This window comes from Anas acuta, chromosome 2 (assembly GCF_963932015.1).
Source record: "Anas acuta chromosome 2, bAnaAcu1.1, whole genome shotgun sequence".
Classification (NCBI taxonomy): Eukaryota; Metazoa; Chordata; class Aves; order Anseriformes; family Anatidae; genus Anas; species Anas acuta.
Genome location: NC_088980.1, coordinates 5,989,495 through 6,014,446, shown reverse-complemented (window position 1 = coordinate 6,014,446; position 24,952 = coordinate 5,989,495). Strand labels below are relative to the sequence as shown.

The 24,952-nt window shown below is 36.9% G+C and overlaps 2 protein-coding genes across 2 annotated transcripts in view; both read right to left on the bottom strand.

Annotated features, from left to right (window-relative positions):
- The window catches only part of LOC137852182 (sodium channel protein type 5 subunit alpha-like), a 41,932-nt gene extending 34,288 nt beyond the window's left edge, over positions 1–7,644 (bottom strand). Inside the window, exons 1-2 of the mRNA XM_068673621.1 lie at positions 7,507–7,644; positions 476–777 (exon numbers count right to left, since the gene is read on the bottom strand). Of these exons, the coding sequence (XP_068529722.1) occupies positions 476–730 (255 nt within the window). The 5' untranslated portion in view covers positions 731–777; positions 7,507–7,644. The remainder of the gene's footprint in view (positions 1–475; positions 778–7,506) is intronic.
- Positions 7,645–20,450: 12,806 nt separating this feature from the next.
- Positions 20,451–24,952, bottom strand: part of LOC137852075 (sodium channel protein type 5 subunit alpha-like) — a 47,021-nt gene continuing 42,519 nt past the window's right edge. The window contains exon 27 of the mRNA XM_068673363.1: positions 20,451–23,649. Within this exon, the coding sequence (XP_068529464.1) occupies positions 22,499–23,649 (1,151 nt within the window). The 3' untranslated portion in view covers positions 20,451–22,498. The remainder of the gene's footprint in view (positions 23,650–24,952) is intronic.

Here is a 24,952-nt window from a genome sequence, read left to right as displayed (position 1 = left end):
ATAACTAGGTTTTATGCATCCATCAGCAAATGTGTTTTTTTTTTTTAATTTATGCTTAGATAATCATTTATCATAAATGTAAGGAGAGCACAACCATTGAGACAAAAGAAGACAGTTTCAAACTATAAAAATTAAGAAAATTTGCAAAATAGTTATCATTTCTTGTTGATCTGATGCAAAACTTCATTTTTTTCCTTTATCCATTTTATGTTTGATGTTTCAATTCTGATTTAAATGCTAATGAAGTTTATATCATTTAATTCCTATAATCCAAAATTAACCTTTTTTTTTTTCTTTTAGAAGATTACAGCATGTCATTCAGCTGTGCTAACTTTCTGCATTATTTCAACCTAGAAAGTGATGATAGTTTTTCCAAACAAATATAACCAAGACTGTTTAAGAGATCATCCACATAAATGCTTCTTAGCAACATAACAAAGCAAAACGAGATCTAAACATTTTGCTTGACTCTAACCTTGCGATCTTTGTAGTATGGGTCAAGATCTTCCAGTGGTTCTCCAATGAGCTCTGGAGGAGGACTTCCATACAGAGCCGGCAACTTCTGGAAAGCTTTTAAGTCAAGTTGAGGACGTGGTTTCTCCTCTGGTTTCTGGTCTATGGCATTTTTTTGACGATCCTTCTTGGCAGCAATTCTCTTTTCAATAGCAGCCAAAGATTCATAAGTGAACTTACGGAAGTTGTTTGTATCAGACAGTATGAACTCAGCCATTTTTCATTCTTTGCTTCCTGTCACTGATTCTGTCCAAAAAGAAACAACTGAAAGGGATATCAAAATTGGTAACTCCAGAATAGATAAGTTATGAAAACTAAATGTTTTGCCCATGCATGTCCAAAATTACAAATTTCTGAGCCATCTTCTAAAAGGAAAAAAAAAAAAAAAAAGGAGAGAGAATCGATATATTTTTCAACAAAATGTTTGTTCAAATTTTTTGTTTTGTTTTGATTTAATTTAATGTATCTTATAGGACGTAGGCAGACCCCTGTAACTTTAAGAAGGTATTTACACCACCTTATTTAAGGTACATGCTAGCACAAATACTCTTGAGCTATTATTTGGACAAACCTAAGGTGCTGGTTTAATCTCAGAACCGAGATAATAAAACCCACTGAACTGCAACACCAACTATGTGGAAGCTGCTTCTGAGAAAGACCAAAATTGAAAACAACTGTGGCAAAGAATATATTCAGATGGGTAAGCCATCCTCATGATGCCATGGACATCAGCACAGGAGCAAGCAGTGTACAAGTGTCAGAAGAAAGGCCTGCTGGGTGAAACATAACTGAGGGAAATATACCCTTAGCCTTCTCTGGAAGATCTTTTGTTCTGTAAACCCATTCGGTGCTGGAAGCTGTGTGGTAATGGAGAGGAGAAGGTGCCTCCATCACTTCAACATGGCTTTCAAGGTTGACTATATAACTAGCAGACAGAGCTCATCTTGGAAAGTTCAAACAATGACCTGCTCTTGTACCCTTCCTTCCTACGCACTGTATGGGCCATCCCAGAAAAACACCAGGTCTGAATCAAGAGGCTTTTTTATATCAGTAATAAGTAATTTTACAACTTGTGTGCTGACTCCCTGTATCTTTCCCTCCACACAACACAATTTCAGTTCTCCACAGATTTCAGTTGTCCTCACGCTGCTAAAATGTAGAGAACCAGTGCTATGAAAACAGCTGGAGGCCAGTGACAAACTAACTAGTGAAACATCTTAATTCTTGCAGGCTGCCTGCCTCTCTCATTTAAATAAGCATACAAAATGATAAATATGAATAAATACGAACAGTAAACACTATTCCCAGCACAGAGTAGCAACATTTCTGGAAGTTAAAAAGGACATTCAGGAAAGAATACTTATTAATTTAAGTTTTTAAAAACCAACCTAAATGTCTGGAATCTGCATAACATTTTAACAAAAATGAGAACTATATGATTCACTCCCAAATTTCCAAGACTGGACCTAGGCAAAGTGGTGTTTGTTTTGTTGATACTCAGGGTAATTTAGATGCTGTGGTATTAGTTATGAGAGCTCTGAATGATGCATGAAATGACACAATTTCTGTGCAATACACGGAGGGAATACAATAATTGCTTTATTCTGCCTTGTGCCAAATCATCCACACATACCCATCCCTCCAAGCAGCACTTCCATAAAAGACTACCTGATTGCAAAAGTTCACTATTAAAATTCCAGATTTGTTGCAAATTTATTTACAATTTTCTCTCCTTTCTTCCATGAAATCATCTTTCAAATCCCTGAAAAGAAATTGATTGTCACACTGTTCTCCCCTAGGACTACAACAAAATCTAGGAAGCGAAGGTGCTGCTGATTAAAGCCCAGGATAGGGGCTAGGAGAAAGCAAGAGGACAGGCAGTGTCTGTAGGGCCTTGACCAGAGCTAGAAATCAGGCAAGGAAGCCCCTTCTTGATACAGGTGGTTTTATAAATTGCTCCACAGGTGAACAACCATTAAGGAAAGGAAATGAAGTCTTTTGCTTGCTGTTTCACACATCAGCAGTAAAATTTTCACTGATAGCAGCCACAAGCTGTGGAGAAGGCTAAATTATGCTTTTTGTCCAAAGGCAATTATGAGCAACTCAGCCTACTACTGAATAAAAGCTAATCAATATTAAACATTGAGTGACCCCCTCAAAAGTATTTCAGGCTCAGTCAAGCTTCTTTAAAAATATACCCTAGATCATTTATGTTGCTTCTTGTCTCAGGGAGGACAGCATTCAAAGTATTGCCCATGAAACAAGCACCATTTTTTTTCTCAACTAAAAAATAGTGTAAAGTTTAATATGTCTTTAAAATGAAGTTTTCTTATCCTTTGTCAGACTGAAGACCAGAGCACACTGAATGAAATCAAAAGAGCTGAAGAACAAGAATGAAACCAAATAAATCATTGATGAATTTTTCTTTCAGCTTTCAAACATATTTTCTATGACATATTTTTCAAATATCAAAATGTGTAGCTAGATAGCTTTCTGAAGTTAGACTGCTTTCTTCCAAGCATGTTTTCCACTTCAGGAATATTCATTTTGACAGGCTAGGAAACAAGGTTTCCTAGGACATTTTCTTTCCTTTTCTTGCAATTACAATCACCCCAATTCAATGTTCAGTCAATGAATAATGAAATGTTTTTTTTTTTTCCCAATTATTAGACTTCCTGGATTCAGGAGCTATTACTGAAAGGTGTGAAAACACATTGGCGTATCTTTCTTGGACTGAATAAGGAAAGATTTAACTAACTGCAGGTCAAAGCTTCTGTAGAACTGTTCCACATTTTCCTCAACAACAACAAAAAAATATCTATATGTTATGAGGCAGATGATTTAATCAAACCAAACTGGCATTGGTTTAATGATCTTTAAAACATATATAAAAATAACTTTTTTTTATTAACACATGTAATTTTTTTATCATACAATGATTCAGGTTGGAAGGGACCTCAGGAGTCTCCAGTCTAACATACTCTTCAAAGATGTGTTAATCATGAGGTCAGGGCTTTATCGAGGCAAATCTCCAAGGACAAAGAATGCTCAAGCTCTTTGAGCAACCTGTTTCAATTCTTGACTGTCTTAATCCATTTAGACTACTTCTTCTTTCAATCTACATGCCTTGTCTCTTGCCTTCCCCCATGCACCACCATAATAATAAAAATAATGAACAAAGAAATAAAATATTGCATGGATTTGAAAGGTAAAAGAAAACCAACCAACCAAAGACATCTCTGTATGTGGAAAACAAATACTATATCTACTTCAATCCATTTAGTCTACCTATTTATAACAGCCTACAAGAAACTTGCATGTGTCTGAACACCATCCATGTATATCCGCTGAGGTTGCCAAGGGAGACAGCATATTTCCTTGTTAATTTCCAACCTTTACATTATTACACCTTTCCTGAAATAAGCTGAGGCACCAACCTCTGAATATTCCAGGTTCAAGCCCAATATTTTTTTCCCCTCCATAGACAACCTGGCTGAGAGCTCCAGCCTGCTGGGTCTCCAAGTACAGATGACATCTGACTGAAAGGGGATGGCAGAAGCTGATCTAGCCTTCCTATACCCTCTTTGTCACCATGAAAGCTGAAGGCACAGATCAGCTCATCATAAGAAAACATATAGTTTAAGTCAGATGAACAGCACTGAAAAATGCTCCTGATTCTTTCTGTTACCTATATAATTAGTATGAGATAAATCCCACTCTTTCAGTCTGGAATGTGCACTTGACAGTTCCCAGCACTGGGGAATGAAAGTAGCGGACAGTATAGGGATCCACAGAACAATTTATAAAGACCTGATGAAGGCTTTTAGCGTCCACCCAGATTGCCCCTTTGGGTGAAATTTGTCCCACCTCACCACAGACATCTCAGAGCTAGACTGCTACATCCCCACTAGCTCTCTGATTGCCTGCTGAGACACCTAATTTTCACGTTGATTTCAGGATGAAATGAATCACATCTCAGAGTGATGGTTGACTACCTGAGGTGTCTTGTGTAACATGAGGTAAATTCAACTTTTACATCTGTTAGGCCTGCTCTTCTTGCTGCTTCAACTCATGGGCAACTGCTAAACTTCCAAAGATTAGTAATTATACAGTCATTGGTAGGACTGGGCAAACATCATTAGTCACCAGCAGACTGTGAACACATAAAAATTCCAGGATTGCCTTACATTACATTGTTTCCTTAATGACTACTTACAGGACCAGCCTTCCTAGCAACTGAAGCGTTAAGCCACATTTTCTTTTGCATATTAAGGTCGGACTAATTTTCAGCTACTTTGCTATCATAAATAATTTAAATTTGTGCAGAGATCACTTTTTGTAAGTGCTTGAGCTGTCAATTGACAAATTGTCAAATAGCCAGTTGCAAGCACTGAAGAAGCTAAGAAACTGTGGCAGGCACAGGAAGCTTGAGAGAAAAGAGTTGAAACGCCTTCAATGACCATAGACCAGTCCACTGTTTTGGGAGTTAGAATGAATTAAACCTGATTATGCTCAGCCCCTGACACAGCAGGGCCACCCAGAGCAGGGTGCCCAGGCCCATGGCCAGGCGGCTTTTGGAGCTCTCCAAGGAGGAGACCCCACAGCCTCTGGGCTGCCTGGGGGTCAGGGGAACCTCCTGGGCTCCAGGCTGGCCCCACTGCCTCCTGTCCTGGCACTGGGCACCACTGAAAGGAGCCTGGCTCCATCCTCGTTACACCCTCCCTTCAGGTGCTTACAGATGTGGATAAGGCCACCCCAAGCTTCCCCCTCTCCAAGCCAAAAAGGAAAGGCTCTGAGCCTCTCCTCATAGCAGAGGTGCTCCAGGCCCTTGATCATCTTGGTAACCCCCCATTGGACTCTTTCCAGTATATACATCACTTTGTGTGGTTTCAGAAGAGAGAACACAAAACAATGGTGCACAAAATTACCCTCAAAATACTGCTAAGCAACTGGAAAATGTACACGGGCAATTTGTGAAGAGCTGGGGGTCAGCCTCTTCTCACAAGTAAATAGTAATAGGACTACAGGGAATGGCCGCAAGTTGTGCCAGGGGAGGTTCGGGTTGGAAATGAGGAGACATTTCTTCTCAGACAGAGCAGTCAGGCATTGGGATGGGTTTCCCAAGGGGGTGGTGGAGTCACTGTCCCTGGGGGTGTTCAAGGAAAGGTTGGGCATAGTGCTGAGGGACATGGCTTAGTGGGCGACATTGGTGGTAGGCAGATGGTTGGACCAGATGATTTTGTAGGGCTTTTCCAACCTTAACGAGTCTATATTTTCCTGATACTTGCAGCAACTGATTATGTTACAACTATATATGGTACCATTAACAAAATTACTAAATGCACTAAAAGTATCATTAATTTGCTATTTTGTAGTTCTGAAGATTGGTTTCATCATGTACATTTTGATATAGAAAGATCTCTTAGCAGCTGTATATATATTTGGAGGACAAAACTTTGGACACAAAATAGGAGAAACTTTTTCCCAAGATCATAGCAAATGTAAAGTATTCTATGAAATAAAAAAATGTTAATAAAACACAGTAAGAAAATATTTAACACTTAAGTTTGCAAGATGATTTCTCAAGTATATAATCTAAACTTTAATTTTGATTGCCACAAATTTGGTGATTCCAGAAGTTCTATGAAATTTTCAAACTACATAGTCTTTTATCTGTCAGAGTTTCCTAGCTCGAAACACTTTTCTAAATAAATTGAAATGTATCTAATCAGAATTCAGTTCTGAACATCCTATTTGCACTAGGGTATGTCATTTAATAAGCAGGTCCACATTTTTCATTATTAAATTCACTATTTGCCCTTTTCATTCTACAGAAAGAAATAACAATTTCAAATAAATTTTTTCAATTGATATGGAAAATAGTCTCAGGTTAAGTCAAATAATCACAAAGAAAATCAAAGTGTAGTACTAAAGAATTATCAAAATTTAAAAACCATGACAAGGGAGAAGTACCGGTACTGGTTCTGTTAGGTCTCTGTACCAGTTATCTCCAGTTTATCATGCTTATCATCCTAATAAAACATCTTTGTATAAAATACAGATTTTATTCCACTTTAAGTAATTTATGTTGCTGTTGTATCTGTGGTAAGATGAATGCATGTATGTTACTCCCAGCAGACAAAATATATTGCAGCTACTTCAAATGCAGTCTTGAAACTTTTAATCTCTTCTGCTTTGCAGAAGCAAAGAGACCAGTTTCTTACATTTCTTCAAGTTTAAGAAGGTTGTCTTCTCTTCTACTACCAGTTCCCCAGCAAACAGCCCAGTATGTACTCTCCTACTCTGTTTCATTCTTTACTTCCCCAACAATATTCACTTATTAGTGTATCTGCCCCACAGTTTGTCTTGATAAAAGCATTCACCAAATACAATCCAAAACAGCCCAAAAATAAAAAGAAATTTGATTAAGCCTTCAATTATCAAAAAACATGTAAAATTAGATCCATTTTTATTAAGTCTCAAAAATAAATGTTAGTCTGTAACAGAACACGATTACTAAGTATTATAAACATATGTAAATGAAAGTACTGTTTTAAAACTTAAGGTTATTGACTTTTTTCTGTCTCTATTTTGAAACAAAAAATTATAAGTAAACAATCTGAACTTTGTACATGAAAAGTGTATCTGCCATTCTCATGTGCAGAATTAAGAGAGGTGTATATGCCTGTTCTCTCTTCTTTATGTTATTTTTGACCCTAGTTAACACATTTCAACCAAATAACATGTAACAAACATAGGGAAAACTCCTGTGCACACATATTGTACTGCAATTAATAAACACTCACTTATTCTCACTTTCAATTTCTTTTACATACCACTTACATACCAAAAAAAAAAAAAAAAAAAAAAAAAGTTTCTGCATAAGTTTCTTAATGTTATTTTTAGGCAAATAAAAGGTCAGTGAATTCTATAGAAGACCCTGGCACAAACCACCTTTTTCTAAAACAAAATGCAGTAAACCACAGGACTTACATTCTTTTCTATCCTAAGTGAAGGTTCAAGGAGTCACTTCTCTCTGTGAAACATATCTCAGCCCAGTTATCTCCCAAGAAAGTGTTGGAAAAACCTCCACACTGCCTTTATCATCTCCACTTCCCCTTTCAGCAAGCCCTCACCACTCTGGCAGTGCTTTTCCTTCAGGGTGTTATTTGTATGTGGGGGGTGCTGGGGGAGGGAAAGAAGGATGGGTCAGAGGCGTCTATTTAGCCATCAAAGCAACTGATGTGATTATACAAGGTCTCACGGGAAAGGCTGCAACCTTAGTAAGCAAAGCTGGGGAGGCTCCAAGCTGAGCATTTCTTTAAGATATTATTCCATCCCTGGATTTCTGAGTGTCTTTCAGAGGAAAGCAGGTCATCAGGAGTGAACAGAACAAAGTGGATGGGAAACATGGGGACTAATGTGTTTTTCAGAGTCACAGTGAGAGCTCTCTGCACTACTTTTTTTTTTTTTTATAAAACCATTGGCCTTTGTATTTTATTTGAATAGTTCAGTTTCAGTTCCTCCTTCAGCAGTGATTAGGAAAATGGATAATGCAGAATATGTAAATTATGCAAGAATGTTGTGAGTGAAGCTGAGTAGAAGGCAGGAAAACTGATGATAGTTCATTCTCTTTATCTATGTGTGTATATACATATATGTGTGTGTGTGTATGCACATACATATAAATAAATTGCCAGTGCTTATATATGATTTAGATTAGTAATATATATAATGATATATCCAAGGAGTAGGAGAGGAACACAGAACAAGTCACTTACTCCTGAAACCTGCAACTTCTCCATGGTAGCTCCAAGCCACTGCTGTACAAGACAGGAGACTTCATCTTTCTGGTTCTCTGCACTACCAAAATGTGGGACAAGGCTTGTTCTCTGTCTCTTATGCTAAACAGCACAATGCAACTTCAGTCCACCAAACTAATTTTTTTCATCCTCCAAAAACAGGGAGGGAATCTGGAATCTTCCTCTCCAAGGAGGAACCCAAGAAATTTTAGTTGGTCCTGCCTGTCTTGCAGAAGAATTGGTATTTCTGTTACAGAGAACTCATTTCTCCATACAGTTTTGCTTAGGGACAGAGAGTGTGATCTTGGTTTAAAAAAAAGAGGCATCACTAACGTGATAAGGTTGGTATATTAATTTTAGATTATACTTCTTTCTCTTTCAGGATATCTAGTATTTCATGTATTTAAAATGGGATAAATCAAAAGAAGGAAAGCAAACTGGCCCATGTGTGGAAAACAAGATGGTGCCTCTACCTGAGTGTGCTTTTACAATGTGAGCATTGTCTTGACTCAGAAGATCCAGGTGCCAGATCCTTCCCTGTATTAAATACAGCAGGATCAGTAAAACATTTTTTTGCCCCATCTGTGTTTTGGCCTTGGCAGCTTTGGTTGAGGTGGAAAAAAAACTCTCCAAGAACAGTCTTGCAGCATAGTGAGAAAAATGCTATTTTATTTTCTATTAAGAGTAAGTTGTTTTCTGATCTTCTATCTTTAGAGAGACCTTCTTTCCAATTATGTGGGAATGGAAGAAATGGGAGGGAAAAGTCATGGTCAGAAACATGAGGTCTCTGACCTTGATATGTTGGTGGAACATTGCCATCTTTTGGTAAAAGTCTTTGTTTGGCTCTAAATTTAGTAAGGGTGTTGTTGTAGGAACTGTTTTGGATGCTTTGGGCAGTGCACTGCATAGAATGTTTCATTTCATAGGAAGAAGCACGTATGTAATGATCAGGGAGACTCTCCACAAATAAAGATATGGCAGATTGACACAGGTAAAAAAATTATTAACCCATCTGGCTACACAATTGTCACCACTGTCACACTTCAAAGTAAGAGAGCACGTTCAGATCAGTCAGATGAATCTCAGACTTCATGAAATTCAGTTCATATTCTCTCTTGTTCCCTTCAATGTATTTGTTTGGCATTGATCTTTTATAGCTTTATTATCATCTGACGTTAATTTTATGAAGTATGAGATGTTTGAGTCTTGGCTTAGGTAGTTGTGAAGATGGGTGAAGCTCGTTTCCTTTGTATAACCATCATTAAACATACAGTAATTTAATCTTCAATAAAGCTGAACAGTCAACTTAAAGTGAGATTGGAATTTCTCTTCCATTTTACCCCCCATGCAACAACTTTGGAGCAAGCAAAGGTTACTTAGAAATAGTACAAAATAATTTCATTTCTTCATTTTCCTTGATGTAACAACCAACTTCTTTCTGTATGTTTCCTGATGATCCTGTAATTGGCATGTGTGTACATACTTATCTGTTATGATAAATTATGCTATTTTATAGCAATTTAGGAAATAATGAATGGAAGGTAGATTGTGAAAAATTATATATCAGGTGCAGCAATCAGTCACTATCTATCCAATTTTTACACAGCTTTCATTGCTATAGTAACAGGGACACAATAATAAATACAATGGCAGCTTTAATTGGGAGAAAGCAGATGACTTGCACAACTGTAAACATTTTTGCATATGTTTCTGGAATTTCACAACATCACCAGGTTTAGCAAGGATTAATTTCTGTTCTTTTCTGAGAAGTGAGATGTGATTTGGAAATGTTAACTAATTTCTTTTCACATTTCATTATCATCTTCTTTTAAGGACATGGCATCAGTTTTGATTTTGTTACTGATCATAGTTTATCATTTGATAAAGATGCATCCATCAGAACTGTTTCAAAAACACAATGTGGGAGAAAGGAGATGAAACCCAAGTAGAATGTGTTAATAACAACAATTATTAATAAGCAAAATAGACCAAATCCTTCAACTGGGACAAGAAAATGTCCATGTTATACTTTTCTTCACTGTTCCTAGCAATATTGTATGTTAATTGTTTTGGACAGATTTCAGATATTCAATGTGGAATTATACAGCCATTAATCAAGAGAAAACTTACATACTTTGAACTGCATACCTATAACTAAAATAATAAATAACTGTTCTTAGATTGCAAGTATTGTGATTTCTAATTTCAAGTAAGAAAAAAAAAATCAATTTTGCAACTTCTGTGGATTTACTATTTCAGTACAATCATTTCAGCTATTTTAGAATTGTTTAACTGCTATGGTTTTACAGATAAATTAAGGACCAAATCACCTATCTTCTGCTTTCTTCTCCTATAAAGAAACCACCATGATGAGATTTGTGTTATAAAATACCCATTTTGGGGAAAGTGTTGTTGATTTCAGTCTCTCAATATAATTATGGTATGGAAAGTAGTGTCCAAACTGCATAAATGCTTATCAGTACAGGAGCTATGTTCATCTGTGCAATGTTCCTGTGACTTCACACAACTAAAACCTTTTCAGACTTTTTTTATAACATGTCCAATGGAGACTGAGGGCTTCTGGTCAAGAGGGTTAACCCTCATAAATTGTTCTTTATGGGCTGAGTATTAACATCTGTGGGATTCGTAGCCCAGTCTGAAACCAAGGAAATGATGCTGCAGAGAGCTTTTAGTGATTTATGATGGCTTTTTACTGCACAAAGATTAGAATAGCTTTTATAATATATTACATTGCTGCTTTATTTTAAAAGAATAGCTGAAGCCATTTTCTGATCCACATAATAGTGAAGTCTAAATGGTATAAAGTAGTTAATTGGCATCTTTGTCAAAATAAAGACCTAGTATAAAGGAATCTCATTTCCTTTTATCAGAGAATGAAATTAAAAAAAAAAAAAATATCATGGTGATGTAAAATTCAGACTCTTTTGAATGGATAATTGGTATTACAGAGTAACAGGAAATTGCTTTCTTTGTAAGTATGTATTAAAATCATTCTGTTACATACAGTAATCTTCAGCTTTCTAAATGGTCCAATGCACATTTCAATCAGGAAAATTTGTTTATCATCTACTGAAATGGAAAACTGTGGATTGCTCTTTTCTCTCTCCTCAGTGGTCTATCAAAATAGTACTAAGAGAATTACGGTAGTGAAGTAAATCAAGTTAGAAAATGAATATTCCTAATACTATTTCATCAAGCAGCATTAAGTATATCTAGATTTTCCTAGATATATCAGACACTGGATATTCACTCTTTAACAAACTTCTTATATTTCTATTTTTTATGGTAAAGCAAAACACACCAAAATACATATATATATATTATCTGGTGTAAATCAGAAGCAACTGAGGTCAAGATATTATGCTGTGAAATGTAGGTCCAGTCTGGTAAGAATTATCTACAGCCTTCAGGAGCAGACAATTTTAAAGCCCTGAACACTGAGAACAAGTGGATAAGCTAATTAATACATAATAAGATGATTGACTAAAGCGTCTGTTTGGCAGAGTATGGTGATTTAGAGACTGTATTATTCATCAGATTGGAATAGCTGAAAAAAATGACTATCAAACACTGTTTGGAAAATGAGGTCCTCTTCTGTGACCCTTCGCAGCTGTGCAAAATAGTTGTAACAGAAGATCTAAACTGAGAAATCCCCAGCAGCTCCTTATGCCAGCTCTGCACTTTCAGCTACGTTCATTCTTTCCAAATCCACAGAGGAGCTTGCTGCTGCCTACTGTCTTCAAAGTTTTCTGCTGGAATTTAAACTTTTTCATTTATAATCTTGGTAACTTAATTCTGCATCTATCACCATGTTTCTGTGAGGTCTTTCTTCAGTATCTCTGCCTCCTATTTTGCTTTTTTTTTTTTGCCAGATGATGACCTTGTTAAGCTCTCATAGTCAGTGGTAGAAAAGAACTGATCATACTTTTTTTTTCCTTTTTACCCGATTTTTGTACATTTTCATTTGACCTTATACTTCTAATGGAACAGGAAAGCATGAGAAGAGGCAAACTTTGTAGCCAATGCATCAATTCACTACTGCAAAGCTTCCTAACTTTGTGTCTATAGACTGCTGAAGAGATCTAATTTAATGGTGGGATTTTTCTGAGCAGGCTTGTTATTTTCCAATTAAACACTAAGGAGAAAAAAAAAAAAATCTGTCTCTCTTCCCTGTTGCTGCCACTTGAGTCAGGTTATTTGCATAGCTCTACCAATCATACCAAAAATAAGTTATTAACCTACAAGATGATGTGAGATTATGTCACACAATGAAGCTTTCTGTATAACTTCAGCTTTAGCATTTATTTTGGCAGCATGACTATTTATCTTCTGCTGTACACCATTGCTCTTAGCTCCATAGGGTATGGTTGAACACCAGACCAGAAGTGTGCACTTACAGGAGCTAAAAGCTGTCCTTTTCATTTTGTGGTTGGGTTATTTTCATATTTAGATTTGTTTCCCAGCCTCCTGTACTATATGGCTGTACAGCCAAAGCAGTAGTTCAGCTGAGGGGACAGTCCGAGGTATGAAAATGCAGAATCACAGGTGGTTTGGGTTGGCAGGGACAACAAAGCCCACCCAGTGCCACCCCCAGCCATGGGCAGGGCCCCTTCCCACCAGCCCAGGCTGCCCCCAGCCCCATCCAGCCTGGCCTTGGGCACTGACAGGGCTCCTCTGGGCAGCCTGGGACAGGGTCTCACCAACCTCTGACCGAAGGATTTCTTCCTAATATCTAATCTAACACTACCATTCCCCCTTATCCTACCACTACACCCGCTGACCAGGAGTCCCTCCCCAGCCCTCCTACAGACCCCTTTAGGCCCTGGCAGGCCGCTGTGAGGTCTCCCCGGAGCCTTCTCCTCTCCAGGCTGAACAACCCCAACTCCCTCAGCCTGGCTCCACAGCAGAGCTGCTCCAGCCTCTAAGCATCCTTGTGGCCCTCCTCTGACCCCTCTTTTCACTTGTTATGTCAGCCATCCATGAAACAGGTCTCTTCCTCTCCCTGACTGCTGAATCTGCTGCCCCAAGTACTAAATCTTTCTCCTCAAAGCACAGCCTTTCCTTTGGAGGCCAGGCCTGCTGGTTTTACTTGAGCATGCTCATTCCAAGTGAGAGGTCTGAGACCTCTGGCTGAGGGCCCATAGACCTCTTCTTTGATCACCATTAGATCTGGGAACAGCAGTGGAAATGATCTGGGGAAGGAAGAGCAGCTTTGTACCCAAGGAACCACGTTAATCATAGGATAACTACGTGGGCATTTACAAATTGAGAAATTCTTGTGTTCTTTGAGCCAAAAAGTAATTTCATTTTATGATATTAAAAAATAATTAATTACCTTTTAAAATATATGTGAATGCTTTATTTCATTAAATTATTTTTTAAAGTTACACTCATTGGAAATTAAGATCTCTTAAATATCACGTATCAAGAACTTTCTTCAAAGAATAACAGGAAATGACTAATACTAATATACAGTGAGACCATTTGGTCATTTACACAAAGGAATCTTCCTCCAGCCCTTTAATGGACTAATGCATGCTGAATTGTAATGGGGCTAATTTGTTCAACACCTACTTAAGGAAAAGACTCTGGGGTGCCTCCTTTTTCCCCTCTCTTGGGTCTGACAAAGCAATATATTGCCTACATGAAAGCATCTGTGACACTTTGATAGATACAGTGAGCTGCAGCCAATGCATAATTGGGCTCTGCTAAGAGAAATGACTGAAATTGCCTTTCAGAAAACATGCTTTAAAGGTCTATCAAATTCAACAAACAGAATAGAAAATATCTAGGTTTGTTTCAACGTTCATCTCACCCTCATCTTTTAAAGCTAAAACAAGATGTTTGAATTTGTGGAAACAGGAACATTCGAGTGGAAGGTCAAAAGGACCCTTCCTGCTATAGAAATGTGTTATGTTCTAAGCACCTGCTCTTTGTCAGCCACAGCTGCTTTTGTGTCAAAATCGCATAAAGGCCAGAGGTAGTAATAATCTGAAATAACATTAATGTCTCACCTGTTAGTCATCCTAATATTTCTGGTGACATGTGAGCTTCATTATCCTCTTAAAGGGAAAATTCAGGCAATCTGTTTACTAGAATTGGTGCTTGCTGTAACGTTAACAATTCACAAGCATATTTGCACATGTAAATGCATTTTTTTTCCTGAGGTAAATGAAATGTCTTGTAACCACAGTTTTTTGCTATTTTATAGGCACTTTTCTGCTTATTTACTTACAATAATACAAACATTTTATAGATACCAGACAAGATTTTTGGATGGTGATTTAATTCTCATATTTTAACAATAACATTTTTATCACACAGTTGTTTGCAAAACATCTAAAGAAGGTGAAAAGGACAGAAGGGCTTGTTTTTATCTACAAGTGTTATACAGCATCTCATTCAGTTACTGAAACTGGACTGTTTCTCTTTTTTTTTTTTTTTTTTTGATACGAGGAGTTGACTTCTGACACAGGGGATCTTTTCCTTTGCAAACAGAATCATCAAGTCATAATACTAGAACTGGTCCATTGGGTTAGGATTACTTTTTAAGGAAGAAAAATCTGACATTGTTCACACATACAAAAAAAGACAGCAACCACTGCTTTGTTTACAAGGAAAACACTCATTTGTGAGCTGTTTGGCCCCTATGCCTCTTTGGCTTAAAAATCAAGCAAAAGCAAAAAGGATAGCATTACTGTCTGGGGTTGATTTCATCCCCAAATCTTCAAACTAACAGCTTTTCAGGAATGGTCAAGCAGTGTGCTTGGAACAGTGGGCAGTAGTAGGAGAGTATTTATTATTTGGGGTACAAATACCATGTATCATTCAAATGCTAAGTGTTTGGGAAGGGCAGATCTTCTAAGATTTCTGGGAATCCATTTCTCTTCTGAGAGTTTGAGTCCAGTCAAAGACTTTTCTTTACTGTAGTAAAGGACTAGGGAATTCAACAATTCAACTTTGCATTTTATAGTATTAGTAATGGCACAAGGCCAGCAGCATTATAAAGTCAGTACATATCTTTGTTCTTCAACACCATAGAAAGCTGGAATAAGAGAAATGCCTTACAAGAAAGATGGAGTGACATTTGATTATGTAGAAGCACAGAATCACAGAACGGTTTGGGTTGGCAGGGATCTCAAAGTCCATGCAGTCCCAACCCTCTGCCACGGGCAGGGACCCCTCCCACCAGCCAGGCTGCCCCCAGCCCCATCCAGACTGGTCTTGGGCACTTCTAGGGAAGAGAAAGGAACACTTCCACGTAGAGGAGCAGGTTTACTGAATCAGCTTCAGAAAACCAACGTGTCTTGTGAGGAAATGGCTTGTGAGTCCAACAGACATTTATAGTACCTCTCTTCTTAAGTCTATGAAATATGGGCACTGTTTAAGCAGTGGGCACAAAGCTGGATTTGACCTGTGGCATTTCCCAGTACGAAGTGATGCACTGGACAGTGAGTGTGCTTTCTTGAGACATGAGTGGGACAGTGATGAAACACTTGGAAATGACAGCTTGTGCCAGTCAAGCCCATTGTTTTGTTCTTTACTACATCTAGATGTAGTATTCAAATCTACTAATCACCATCACAAAACCAGGAAATGCAGAGTTAGATCTCACTTTACTTCTTATATATTATTCATGACATGCTATAAAACATTATGAAGTTAATTTATTTGCACTGCAATTAAAATACCTGCTTCTGTATACATAGACAAACATACAAAATTCATAACCTTAAATGAAGATGGTTGTTGTAATTGTCTCTGTAACCATTAAGGTGAGCAAATAGGTTCTAAAATTATTTTTTTTTCTTTCATAATTGACCTATCTTTAACAAACAGAAAAGCCTTGTTCTAGATGTTTGCTTGTTTACATTCTTCACTTTGGATAATTGTAGAAAGAAAAACAGCCATGCCAGGGTGCCAGAATCCTTTCATATATTCCATGTGTGTAGGGCATGGTGTTTAATACCAAATTTATTTATTTGAAGATATTTGATGCTATCCAGGATTTTTGACTTAGCAGAGTGATACAAAATATAATGAAATGACATTTCAAATGTAAGTTACATGTAGAAAAATATAGCAATTGTAACACACAGTTAAATCACAGTACCAAGGTGATGCCCATTACCACTCTGTAATATTATCACTGTGATGATGCTGGGCACTGGGAAGGAATAAATGTGTTGAAATCAGCTCAAGCCCATCACTTTCCTTCAAATTATTTTGCTAGTTCTTACATTTTTATACCATGTTGGGCTGAGACACATATACCTTTGTGTTGAGATAAAGTCAGCTTTCTTTGCAACAGCTGTGATCAGTGATACACTACACTATTCCCCAGTCTTTGTGGGCCCATTGCCTTTACCCATCTCCTTTGAGCCTTCTTCCATTATAGGAATTTCTTAGTTAGTCACACAGGAAGAAAATACCTTTGACCTGGACTGAATATGGAGTAAATGTAGAAAATGGAGTGGGTGATATCAACTTAAGAATCAACAAAATTATTTCTTGGAAGCCAAGTATATACATCTGTGTCACCATGAACATGATGAAACAATATGACATAAAGAAAAAAAAAATAACAGAGTTTTCATTAAAATAATAATAATAATAATAATAATAATAATAATAATAATAATAATAATAATAATAATAATAATAATAATAATAATAATTTGAGATGATTACAGCTGAAGAAGAACATCAGTTTAAGCATTTAAACACAAGCCAGTCTCAGGCTGGAACTCCAGGCTGTAAACTGATCAAAACAAAGTGTGCAAACATACTTATAGAAAGAGTATTCTCAAATAAGTACCAACCGGTCACGTGTGCAGCAGAATTAACAAAACCTAGCTTTCCCAATGTCTTTGTAGCTTGTTGGTGGGTTCCCAGGTGTATAAGAAAGTACAGATTCCACTGTTTTTACCTGTGTTTGTACAATAATGGTCTCTCTTTCCTATATGGATTTTTTTGGGTGCCTGCCACCTGGATGATTGGCTGTTAAGGGATGAAGCCGCTACTTAGGCGACAGTAGGAGACCTTAACTTTTACTCATTATATTTGGTTCTTACAACCATAGTCTTTTAGTTACATAGACAAAACAATTTATAAAAGGAAGCTGAGAATATGATCAGTAAGATGGACATAATGGACATAGGCACAAGTTTTATATTGAATGGGATGTCATTGAGCCTGAGAAATGAGCAATGGGCCCTACAAACATATAAGGAGGAACAGAATGCCATTTTATGCAGATGCTGTAGTGGGGTCCTGATGCTGCTATTTGGACTGAAATTTACTGATGTTCCATTGAAAAGAGGGAGAAATTTTCTCTAGATGTTGTCCAGAAGTGGGGGAAAGCAGCAGCTGGAAGTGCTTGGGGCAGTTTTTGTGTACAGACATTGAGGAATCTGTCCTCCTACACAGATCCTTGGTTCCAACAGTTGCAAGCTTCAGTAGCAGCAACAGCAAGCGAGATATCAAATGAAGAACAAAGGGATGACTTTCTATTATATTTGCCTAAGTATGTCTGTGTTATTACAGTAACTGATTCTTCCAGCCATAGCCACATTAAAAAAATAAAATGAAATAAATAGCATAGTGGTATGAAATTTTTACTCATAAACTCTTCAGAGAATGCTAAGACTGGTAGTATAGTAGGGCCACTACTAAAATTCTATCTCTGGTTTACTCTCTTAATTTCAAGAAAGATGTGACCATAAGAAAGCTAGGATAAAAGCTGATTTTTCTTGTGAGTACTTTAATAGATCTCTGGGGACAAATTCTACACAATGTTTGGACAGGAGAGTAGAGCACCTGTTGTGGTTAGTCTAACCTATTCTCTATGAATCCTCTAACCTTTGAATTCTCCTACTTAACGCCAATCCCCCTGGATCCTGAAGAGAAGAGGAAACTGCATTGCCCTCAATTTGCCCAAAACACTTGTAGTTCTGCATTAAAGTAATGACTATTATAAAAATCAGCTTGGCACACCTTGCCTTAGCTCCATGGAACCACGAAGCAGACAACTCCAACAGATTTGCCCAAACAGCTATATTTTCCTGAGGGGTTGCCAAAACATCTCTATTGTTCTTTCAAAAGTCCCTGCAGATCAATAAAACCACTTACTAAGTTGATGGCTTCACATATTTTCTTTGGAATTGGCAGAGCAAAGAGCCTAAACTTTTGCCACCACGTTCACCTCTGAAACCGCTCAATAGATGGGATTACTGAAGAAACTCTCAGAAAGAAATCTGTTGTAGGAGTTTCAGAAAACTCTTATTATTTTGGATCCCAGAGGTGGAAGAACAAGAAATCTCCTGTTAATCTTGCTGTCTTTAATTTGTCACCCTACCATAAAGAGAATCTAGAACTGCATACCCCAGACCACACTGACTCGTATTGACTCAGATCCCTGTATGATATAAATGATATAAATGGTTGTTGAATCAGGAGGATGAGTCTTGTGTCCGTAACATTAGTTTGAAAAACATGTGTCTACTGTCATGGATTCATAGAGCAATTCATTCAACCAACCAAAGTAAGATGCATCTGGAAAGACAGATAAAACTTTGAAGTTAGATCAGGTTGCTCAGAGACCTCTTTGGTCAATTTCTGATTTTCTCCAAGGAAAATCCTACAACACTTTGTGGTGGTTTTACCACAAAGTGATCTGTTCCAATGGTTATCCACCCACAATGTGGATTTTTTTTCCAACATCTAACCAGATCTTTCCTTGTTGTAACTTGTGCCTCTTGACTGTGTACCCCTGAAAGACTCTTACTTCTCTATAAATACCCATTGGGTAGCTGAAGTCAGAACTAAGACCTATCATTTCACCTCTTCTTAGGACTAAACAAACCAATCTTTCAGCTTTTCTTCAAAAGCCACATGCTTCACCATCTTGGTGGTCCTCCACTGGACTTACTCCAATATGTCTCTTACGTTGACAAACCCTCCGAAAGTACTTCAGCTGCATTAATTTGTACTAGACGTGGAATTTGATTTCTAATAATCTATGACTAGTTCTTGGTAGCAGAGCAATGGAAAGTTATGTTTCAGTTTGTCAAATGAGATAAACTGAGGGAGTACATGCCTGTCTAAAGAAAAACTTCAGATATTGTATTGCTAGATTGAGAATCAGGAAGTAATTTTCCTTCTGTTAAAAGTAAGAGATAACAAATAAAACTAACCCCTGGAGGATCCACTGGTGCAAGAGGACAGATATGTTCAGGAGGCAGTAGATGACAATGATCAAGATCTGTCAACCTGTCATGCAAAAAACAGAACACAGTCAGCAAACAAACACCTACCAAAAATCGTGGCTGACTTGAGAGCCCAGGGAAAAGAAAAAAAATAATAATTAATAATTATCCAAGTTGCTTACAATTAATTTAATGCTTCCATGATGAAGTGTACAAATTTGGTGTACAAATTTGTCATCTGTTTCACTTGACTGGCCATATTCTAAAGTGTAGTAAATGCTGCCATCTAATGGTAACTCGTTGAACAAAAGCTGACAGCTCATTGCAGCTCACACCAAACAGAATAGTTTTGCCTCAAAAGCATCACTATGCATTGCCTGCACCGCCTTCACAAAAGCAATCTGTGCTGGACAGGAGCTTGCTCCAAGCACACCGACCAAGTCCCTCTGCATCATACTGCCCAGTGCTCTTGATGCTGAGTACAAATTCATGAGTCGTCTCTGACAATTTTTTTTTTTGAATGTAAACTCTTCTGAAAGTCATAAAGGTAGTTCAAACCATACTGTATCTAAACCCACTAACTCTTAGATTTGACATGCCTTTATCTGTCCTACAAATAGCTTAGATTTGACTATCTGTCATATTTTAATAGTGTTTAGTACAGGAAATGACAGCAAAAATTGAGTAATTACCTTATTGCTCCTGCTATAGCTGTCCTAAGACTGCTAAATCTCTTCTGATTCCCTATAACAAGTAAAACATTTGCAGTTATCTTGTCCTAATATGTAGCTATTTTTGGAAAGTTATACTACTGTGGTTCTACCCACTAAAACAGATTGTGTGTTGTAATAAACTAAAACTGAAGGGTAAGATACCTCTTACAAAACAGACAGAATTACATATGCATATGAACTTTTTATTAAATAACCTAAAGTAGTTCTACTTCATTACTAGTTCTGAGACAACTAGATCAGTTCACCTATCAAACTGAACTGAAAAAAAAAAAAAAAAGTAATTATTAATATATGCTCATACATAAGTGTGTTGTGTGTTTTTTTTTTCAGAGCCAATGAAATAAATGTTTTTGCTGACTTTAAAAAAAAATATTGTCTTTTAAGAATTCTGTGATGTTTTTTGCAGATTACTAAGTAATACTTTCCGTGATGTTTAGATGAAGTATAATGATGAAATTTTATGTACAGTAATTCTTAAGATTTTGTTGAAACAATACATCTTGCACAAAATCCTTTGATTTTTGCAACCATTATTATCACAATCACATTATTATCACAAGTTCTCCTACACTGAATTATAGAATCATAGAAAAATTAAGGTTGGAAAAGACCTTCAAGATCATCCACTCCAACCATCCCCCTACCGCCAATGTCACCCACTAAACCATGTCCCTAAGCGCCATGTCCAACCTTTCCTTGAACACCCCTAGGGACGATGTCTACCATGATTCCCAATATCTTTTCTGCAAACATCACTTCCAGCCATCTACTAGTACACGAGATTCCTCCTCTCCAGGTACAGGTCTCAGCATTTGCTTTTGTTGAACTGCACAATGTTCCTGTCAGCTCATTTCTCCAGCCTGTTATACTGAGATTATTTAATTTCCATAGTGATTAAAATTTATTATTGCTGAAGAGTCACTGCAAAACACATGAATTGCTTAACATGCTTTAAAGCTCTCTCTTAAGTACAAGAAGATGTCATAAATGGGCTTCTAACGTTTTACTGTTATTATATAAGATGCATGTACAAGAAGGCAGGTATCATCAGTCTTGCATGATACATATTTGACCTTTCACATAATGGAGAAGTTCCAAAAAATGATTTCCCTCAGGGCAGCCCTTTGGGTGTTCTGAGCAATAGAATCATCAGAGCCATCAGAGCTAATTTTTTATCCCTACTTTTCATCTTTTCATGAAGGAGAAAATGGTTTCCCCAGAGCTTCCTTAAAAAGGTCTGTCTACTAAGTAGGGTCTGACATGCAGTGCTTATAATCATTCTATTTGAAGGATCTCATTAAGTAAAGTTTACCTAACTTCGGGATTTTATGAATAGGCTTTTCAAAGTCTTTGATATGGTCTCTCACCACATTCTTCTCTCTAAATTGGAGAGGTATGGATCTGAAGAATGGACTGTTAGAATAGATAAAGAATTGGTTGGCTGGTCACAACCAAAGGGTTTTGGTCAATGGTTCTATATCTGGGTGGACGCCAGTCACAAGTGGTGTCCCTCAGGGGTCAGTCTTGGGACCAAGCTCTTCAACATCTTTATCAATGACAATGGAATACAAGGAACAAGTTACATATAACTTTCAAGCATAGTTACCTGAGGATGATTTCCTAAATCTGTTTAGGTGCACATGTAAAGATAACTCAAAAATTCATAAGCGTAAATGAATACTCCCAAAGGAATTAGGAGAAAGATGGTCTCAGGCAACCTAAAAATTAGTGGCTTTTTAAGTATCCTTTATTTAAGTATCCTAAGTGAGCTCCTTCACAGAAAATGTAGTAATTATTTCATTTTCCCACAATAACCAATTTTTCATACCAGACTTTATCTCTGAAGAGACATTGTTCTACAGCCTTGTGTGCCTATTAATCATCTTAAAATGACAACTGATCTTGTGAGATTTCTCCCATAATAACAGAAATATGAAGTAATACAAAAATTACAGAAGTAAAAATTAACACACCAATTCCAGTAGCTGAGGGAAAAAAAAAATCCACGGTTTGATTTTCTTCTAATATTTATGACATAGTTGTGCAAATTCTACTTATTTGAAGGAGCATTTGCAAAACTGAACAATCAGAATACCTAAAGGATACTATAACTACTGTAAATTAAAGATATTTTCTTCATCCAATTACTAGAATTTGAAGATTTTCTCCATTTCAAAATAATTCTCATTGGTTTAGTAAAAATGCTGCAGCCTGGGCTAAACTATGTGTCTACATTATCACTATCTGTTCCAGCAATACCGTCATAAAATAAAGGGAGAGATATGGAAGATGTAGTTTGTGATTTGTCTATCTTCCTACCATAATTTCCATTAAGCCTTGATGGAATAAGACCTTCCTTCTCATGTGTCTCTTCTTCAAAGACACCACTGTTACGATGTTTATGATGTCGTAAGAAAGATTTGCGTTTCAAAGATCGCTGCACCAAATGCCTCCTGAAGGCCCTTTGAATAACAAGAGCTGACACCTCCTCTTGTTTTCTTTTAAGTGTTGTAGTAATTGGCTTGTAGGAAACTTTTGATGGATTGGCAGCCATAAATTTTTCTTCCATCTGTAATTCCAGACTATCCAAATCCCCAGATTCTCCTAAGACCCTTTTAGTGAAAGCAAGCAAGATATCCAAGCAGTGGATCTTATCTCCACTCACTATAGGGAGGTCCATTGATATGAGCTGAATTGTATTTGGCTTTGGAACGCGTAAAGGCTCTGCCAGTGCATCTGCAAAGTCTGAAAGAGCAGAATATTCAATAAACTGTGTTGCCTGAGGATCGAATTTTGCCCAGGTTTCATAAAACATATCAAAGTCATCCTCGCAAAGCGGATCTGCACTTTCTTCAGTGGCGACACTGAAGTTCTCTAAAATGACAGCTATGTACATGTTTACAACAATGAGAAACGATATAATGACATAGCTTACAAAAAATGTGATACCAACGACCTTATTTCTGCAACTATTGCTGTCTTTATCTGTCATATTTAAGTTGGGAGCACATGATGCAGGTTCTTTTATCAGAGGACTCAAAAGTCCATCCCAGCCAGCTGATGTTATAACTTGAAAGAGACAAAGTATGCTACTTTCAAAAGTTTGAAAGTTGAAAAGGTTATCAATCCCATCTTCCCAGCCAAGACAGGCAAAGTTTGTCATGCCCACAATAGCATAAATGAACATAACCAGGAAAAGCAAAAGACCAATGTTGAACAGAGCAGGAAGAGACATCAATAACGCAAAAAGAAGAGTTCGAATTCCTCTAGCTTTTCGAATCAATCTCAGGATTCGTCCAATTCGTGCCAAACGAAAAATTCTCAGAAGCGTGGGAGAGAAGAAACTTGAAAAGCCTTCAGCAAGTCCAATAGCTTTGAAAAGAAAAAGAAACCAAAATGTTGTCAAGACACATCAATGAAATTCCATACTTATGTTCATTTTGTTATATTCTGTGCTTCAGGTGTTGAAAGCAATCAACATTATCACTGATCATATTATATCACTTTCCATAGAAACATTATCATTAATACTGCAATTGCTTATGAAAGAGCTTAGGAAAAGCAAAACAAATTGTAATATCTTTACATATCTTTACAAAGGTACTGAGCTTATGTATAGTATGGAAACTGCATCCTTCCAGATTTCTGTAATTCAGTGCATGAAGTTACGCATTTCTGAAGTACTTTTAAAAAATCCTTTTTAATCCATTCAGCTCCTGTCCTGGGGCTCATCTTCTAGCTGTTGGCCCAGGCCACATGCTAAACATTAAGACTTTCATTAATGCTTTGTATTTGAATGAGATCAGAGAAGATCAAAAAGAAAATAAAGGAAAATTGTCTTCACTATTAGTCTTCCATCACACCTCATTCTGTGACCCTACTATCACCTTCAGTAACACAGAGGTAATGTATGATTACAAATAGAAGACCTAAGAATCTGCATTCTTCTGGATTTCATGTGATAGCAAAGGGGTATTGTGATTAGGGAAAAGCAAAGAACTCTTTCCTGTCCTCTTCTTTATTCTATGATAAAACCTAATTCTGGCAGACCAAACAGACCAAATAAACTCCACAAGAAACTTAATATTTGACTCTTCTGAAAAAGTGACAAACACATGATCTTATTTAAAAAAAAAAAAAAACAAACAACATCAACAAAAACTAAGCAAATTCTAATGAGATTTTCCACAATCACAAACAGTCCCCTAGACTTATAATGGTGCTGAGCAACTCAACTTTCCTGATCTTTCTTTATCAGCCCTTGCAACCTGGCTTCTTAAAATAAAGTCCTGGAAAAGGAGATAGAAGTTTCCATTTTTCATCCAAATGTATTTTTAACCTGGATTTACTTTTACTGTGAAATGACAGTTAATGTGGTTACTTGCAAATCAAAAGTATAAAAACATTATGAAGAGCACTACTTACGTATAATAACTTAGAAAAGATATCACTGCATTAAATTGCTATTCTGTAAATTGCTTAATAAAACTCGTACTTTTTAAAGGAAGGAAGAGTGAGAGGAAGGATAGAGAAAGGAAAGGAAAAGAAAGATGAAAGGAAACTATGAATTTATCTTTTAATATATATCTGGAAAAATATAATGGAAAACAACATATACAATTTTAGAAGTAACAACTTAGAATATGGTTTGAAAAAGTACACTGGATCTGGAATT